We start from the raw sequence: 6,187 nt of genomic DNA on the forward strand, positions 1-6,187 counted from the left end.
TTCTTTCTTTCTTTCTTTCTTTCTTTCTTTCTTTCTTTCTCACTTTTTTCCCTTTATCTTTTTCTCTTCCTCCCATTAATTGTCCATCTTTCATCATTTCCTCTTATTTGCTTTATTTCATTCCTTCCTTTCTTCCTTCGTTTATTTCTCACTTTTCCAATTTTTCTTTCACTCTCCATCTTTCTTTCACCTTCTTTCTGTTTACACGTTCTGTCCATCTTCCTACCTTCCTTCCTCTTTTTGTTATTCCTTCCTTCCTTCTTAATTTTTCTTTTTTGATTACATTTTTTGTTTTCTTTTTCTATCCATCCTTTGTTCCTCTCTCTTTTTAGCTCGCTCCTTTCTGTTGATTGTTTTTTTTTTTTTTAAACGTTGTCCTTTTCCGTATTAACTGGGTTCTTGCTTTCTTTTTTCTCCATCTCCATCTGTCTCCATCTTTGTTCCTCCCTCTTTCCATTTAATCTTTCTGTCCATCTTCCATCCTTCCTTCCTCTTTTCATTAATCCTTCCTTCCTTCCTGATTTACTTATAGTAATTGACTGAGTCTGATAGATTGTTTTCTCTGCCACTGTTATCTCTTGAAACAGCTATTATAAGTGTGCGCGTGCGCGTGTGTGTGTGCGTGTGCGCGTGTGTGCGCGTGTGTGCGCGCGTGTGTGCGCGTGTGTGTGTGCGTGTGCGCGTGTGCGCGTGTGCGCGTGTGTGTGTGCGTGTGCGCGTGTGTGCGCGTGTGTGTGTGCGTGTGCGCGTGTGCGCGTGCGCGTGTGTGTGTGAAAGCGTGTGAGTTTCCTGTCAGTAGATTTTAGACTCTGTGTTGTTTCTGTTTGCACTTCATCATGCTATACTTTCGTTTTTTTCTTTCACGAAAGCACCCGAACTTCGCTTTCTCCTAAATCTTCTTCCCAAAATTAAGTTCAAAAAAATTTAATAGCACACACACACACACACACACACACACACACACACCCACCAGAAGTCTCAAAGAATATATATATAGATCTTTGCGAATGTTTGGGAAGAGGTTTTGATAAGCGTGTGTTTAAGGCACCTGTTACTCAGGAAACATGCTGTCACACACACACACACACACACACACACACACACACATACACACACACACACACATGTATACACACACACACATCTTCCTGTCAGCAGCAGATTTGTAGAAAGCTGTTGGAATGCGATCCAGGGAACAGGTGGAGGGTTTAAGGCCAGGTTTTTATTTGATTTTTTTACACACATCTCGCTTTCATTAATTTGACAAAACTCCGAGTTGGAGTAATTGGGCTCATTTCCACACAACGAGCTGCCAAAGAAGTTTGTCAGGGATTTTACTACCGACGTCGCTGCCCTTAATGCTGTCGCACGTGTGTGTGTGTGTGTGTGTGTGTGTGTGCGCGCGTGTGTGCAAGTGACTCGTGCACAAACTTTTTCAAGGATTTAAAAAACATAAAAGTGCAGTGTGCTTGTGTTCGTGTGCGTGTATGCGTGCGTGTGTTCGTGTGTGTGTGTGTGTGTTTGTGTGTGTGTTTGTGTGTGTGTGTGTGCGTGCGTGTGTTCGTGTGTGTGCGTGTGCGTGCGTGTGTTCGTGTGTGTGTGTGCGTGCGTGTGTTCGTGTGTGTGCGTGTGCGTGCGTGTGTTCGTGTGTGTGCGTGCGTGTGTTCGTGTGTGTGCGTGTGTGTGCGTGCGTGTGTTCGTGTGTGTGCGTGTGTGTGTGTGCGTGCGTGTGTTCGTGTGTGTGTGTGTTTGTGTGTTTGTGTGTGCGTGTGTGTGTGCGTGCGTGTGTTTGTGTTTTTGTGCGTGCGTGCGTGTGTGTGTGTGTGCGCGTGTGTGTGTGTGTGTGAGCGTGCGCATCTCTGTAGAAAAGTGTTGTTCAGAGACTTTTGTAGCTACGAAGCGCGTTTTATTTCGCGGAGGCACGCTGCCATCACATAGCAACACATTTTATCACTCCATCTGTGAAAAAAGGAGGAGAAGAAAAGGAGGAGGAAGAAAAAGAAGAAGAAGAAGAGCACTGCGATGGGGAGCAGGCTGACTGAGTGTGGACGATCTCCACAAAGCAGTTTCTACTCGCCTCCCTCACTGCTGTCATTTCTCTTTCTTTACCTCTTTTCCTTCGTTTCTCATTCTTTCCTTTCATACTTCCTTGTTTTCTTATTTCTTTCTGTTGTCCTTCTTTTCCTTTCTCGGTTCTTGTTTCTTTTTTTAATTTAGACTTTTCTAATGTTTTACCATACCACTTTCTTCCTCCCTCTCTCCCTCTCTCTCTCTCTCTCTCTCTCTCTCTCTCTCTCGCTCTCTCGCTCTCTCCATCTCCCTCTCTTTAACCCTTTTTCTTTCTTTCTTTCTTTCTTTCTTTCTTTCTTTCTTTCTTTCTTTCTTTCTTTCTTTCTTTCTTTCATTCTTTAACTCTTTTCTAACTCTTTATCTCATTCTTTTTGTCTCTTTTCATCGCTTGTCTTCTTCTCTCTCTCCAACTTTCTCTCAATGCTTATTTTCCCCTCTCCATGTCCCTCTGTTTTTCTTCATATCTCTCTCCCTGTCTCTCTCTCTCTGCACATCTCTCTCTCTCTTGCTCTTTCTTTCTTTCTTTCTCTCTCTCTCTCTCTCTCTCTCTCTCTCTCTCTCTCTCTCTCTCTCTCTCTCTCTCTCTCTCTCTCTCTCTCTCTCTGGCCACACATTTGGCTAATGTGGGATTAATAGTTACAGACGGCGAGGCAGTGAGCAGATAGAGACAGACACGTCTCCTGAAAGCACTCATTACACTCTGGCTGTAATTACACCAAACCTAATTATCGTTTCAGCCTTTTGTGATCTTCAGCGCTGAAAAGAAACAAATAAAGTTGCTTAAGTGTCGCGTGACGCAGGAACGAACCCTCGCCGAACAATCAAGTCGAGGAATGAAAAAAAAATATCCTGATGTTAAATCTGTTGACATTTAATTTGCGGCTGCGGCGCAGACGCGTGTCTTTCCCTCGCCGCAACACACAAAAACAAAGGCAAACAAACACCCGGGATGAAAGATGGGTTTACTGACACGTCCCTCCGTTTCTCTCTCGATGTAATTAAAAATCCTGTCTTTTTTGTTTTCCTCACGCTGACGCTTATTTATTATTTCCATTCCGGCCATTAGAACAAATTTGCAACATGAGACGCAAATAATTGGATTTGTCTCTTGTGGACGCGGGAAGCATTCGAGTTGAAATGTCTCCGAGTTGAGTTTGATGATTTTCTCAGAGGTGTTTGGGATGTTCAGGCAGCTTTGGAACATACCAGGGTGGAACATCACAAAAGCACGGAACATGACTCCTGTCACAACCCTTAGAATGTGACAGAAGAGAAAATCGCACGGTGGAACATAACAGGGTTGACCATCACAGTGTGGAACAGTAAAAAGTGGAACATAAGCATTTCAGAGTGAAAACATAAGAAGGTGGAACATGAAAGAGTGGAACATGAAAGAGTGGAACATGAAAGAGTGGAACATGAAAGAGTGGAACATGAAAGAGTGGAACATAAGAAGGTGGAACATAAAAGATTGGAAAATCATGATTTGAAACATAACAGTGTGGAACATAATATGGTAGAACATAACAGGGTGCAACATCATGAATTCAACTATCACAGTGTGGAACAGTAAAAAGTGAATCATAAGAAGGTGGAACATTACAGAGTAGAACATAAGAATATTGAACATGGCAGAGTGGAACATAAGAAGATGTAATATGACAGAGTAGAACATCATGAGTTGGAACATAAAATGGTGGAATATGAACAAAGATGACCGAGTGGGACATCCTAAGTTTGAACATCACGAGTTGGAAAATGACATTGTGGAACAAAATGAATTTGACCATCCAAGTATGAAACAGTAAATTGTGGAGAATAACAGGGTGGACCATCATGAATTGAAACATTTTGAAGTTGGTACCTAATAGCAAAATGTAACATCAGGAGTTAGAACATGACCGAGTAGAACAGGGTAGAACATGACCGAGTAGAACATGACCGAGTAGAACAGGGTAGAACATGACCGAGTAGAACAGGGTAGAACATGACAGAATGGAATATGACCGAGTAGAACATGAAAGAGTAGAACATGACAGAGTAGAACATGACAGGGTGGAACATGACAGTAGAACATGACAGAGTAGAACATGAAAGAGTAGAACATGACAGAGTAGAACATGACAGAGTAGAACATGACAGAGTAGAACATGACAGGGTGGAACATGACAGGGTGGAACATGACAGAGTGGAACATCACAATTTTAAACAAAACAGAACAGAATATTACAGAAACTACAGTGTAGAACATTACAAGGTGTCATGAGTTGGACCATAACAGAATGGAACAACATGGAGGAACAGTACAGGGAGGAAAAATACAGGGGGGAACAGTACAGGAAGGAACAGTACAGGGTGGATTACCCTAAGTAGTAGCATAACATTGTGGAACTTATAGAGTGGAACATCCCAAAACAGAATGGAAGCGAGTGGAACATGTGGCATGTGAGACTGACATCGTATTTCTTTTTCTTTTCTTTTTTGCAGTATGGGTGGACTGAGAGTGACTGGACCTTCTTCGTGTAGACAAGCAGTGACTCAAGAAAGCAAATTGTACACACACACACACACACACACACACACACACACACACACACACACACACACCAGCTTGTCAGTGATTATTTTTAGCTTCTTTAATTGGATATGGTAATACAGTAGAGAGAAACAGATTTAGGTTTTAAAGGCAAATTCACACCGGATGTGTCACGTGAAGCGTCACAAAAGGATGTGTCACAAAAGCGGTTTCAGTTCACACCGGCCACGTTTGAGGTACGTTTGAGGGGCGTTTGAGGTGCCGTACTTCTCACGTTTAATGCAAGTTAAAAAAACCCTGTAAAGAAATTCCAGAGGCATCAGCTCAAGGCCACGTTCAAGGTCATTTTTGAAAAAATATAACAATCTAAAGAAAAAAAAAAACATCTGAAATAAAATCTTGAATTATTCCGTATATATATATATAAAACTGTTAAAAACACATAATAATTACATTTAATTTGGTAAATACACGTTTTAATTCAGAGGGGGAGTGGTGGCTCCAGCGGTTAAGGCGCTGGGTTACCGATCGGAAGGTCAGGGGTTCAAGCCCTGGTATCGCCAAGCTGCCACTCTTGGGCCCTTGAGCAAGGCCCTTAACCCTCTCTGCTCCAGGGGACCCTTACGAGAAAAATAAATCAAGGACCGTGACGTCGGAGCGACGTGGGGCCGCCTTCCCGTGGGCTCACCACCTGCAGGAGGGACCGTAAGGGACCGGTGCTGAGAGGATTGGGCAGCAGTCGAAGGCGGGGGCCTTGACAGCCCGATCCCTGGACACGGAGAAGTGTCTGGGGAATCTGCTTAGACTGCTGCCCCCGTGACCCGAATTACGGATAAGCGGGAGAAGAAATTTTTTTTTTTTTAATTCAATAAAACATCTGTAATAATTAAATGTAATCTAATGGAGGTCTGTTTGAATGCACCAGGTTTAAATTAGTAATAAAAATAAAGAAATAAAAAACCCCTGCAAAAATTAATTACTTTAAAATTAAAGTATTAAATAAAAATAGCTTATAATAATTGTTATAAAAAAAAAAAAATTGTTTTAAATTGTAAAGTAAGGGGGTGTGGTCAAGAGGGGGCGTGTCCAATAGGAGTGTGGTGAAAGAGGGCGTATAGCATTGGATCTGGAGTTGTCTCTTCTCACGTGTCTGGAGTGGATCGACCAAATCAGTCAGGTTACAGTCTGGTGCAAAAGTTTGCACGCCCTTAGGACATACACACATTTCTTCATGGTCACAAGCAACAACAAAAAATCTGAACATTCAAAAATGTTTTATGCTAAAAGCAAAAATATGAACAGTGATGCCTTCTAGCACAGAATAAGTGTCGGGTGCAAATGTTTGCCCACCCTTATGACAAATGTACAAATGTTAGTTTAGCACATGTAAGAAAATGCTCAAATGTTTTGTTGGGAAAAAAAATAAAACATTCACTGTCATAATAATATACTAGCTTCTTGATGTAATCAGCGGTAGTTTGCACCCCCTAGGGGTGTGATAAAGAACTGATATTTCTCTAAGGCAGTAATAAAGTAACAATGGTCAGATGTTGCGTTTTATCATTAGTGAAAAAACGATTG

The 6,187-nt window shown here is 42.0% G+C and overlaps 1 protein-coding gene across 1 annotated transcript in view; it reads left to right on the top strand.

Annotated features, from left to right (window-relative positions):
* The window catches only part of bcat1 (branched chain amino-acid transaminase 1, cytosolic), a 21,724-nt gene extending 16,653 nt beyond the window's left edge, over positions 1 to 5,071 (top strand). Inside the window, exon 11 of the mRNA XM_083528017.1 lies at positions 4,558 to 5,071. Within this exon, the coding sequence (XP_083384143.1) occupies positions 4,558 to 4,596 (39 nt within the window). The 3' untranslated portion in view covers positions 4,597 to 5,071. The remainder of the gene's footprint in view (positions 1 to 4,557) is intronic.
* The last annotated feature ends 1,116 nt before the right edge of the window (positions 5,072 to 6,187 follow it).

Source organism: Silurus aristotelis (genome assembly GCF_946808225.1).
Source record: "Silurus aristotelis genome assembly, chromosome: 24".
Classification (NCBI taxonomy): Eukaryota; Metazoa; Chordata; class Actinopteri; order Siluriformes; family Siluridae; genus Silurus; species Silurus aristotelis.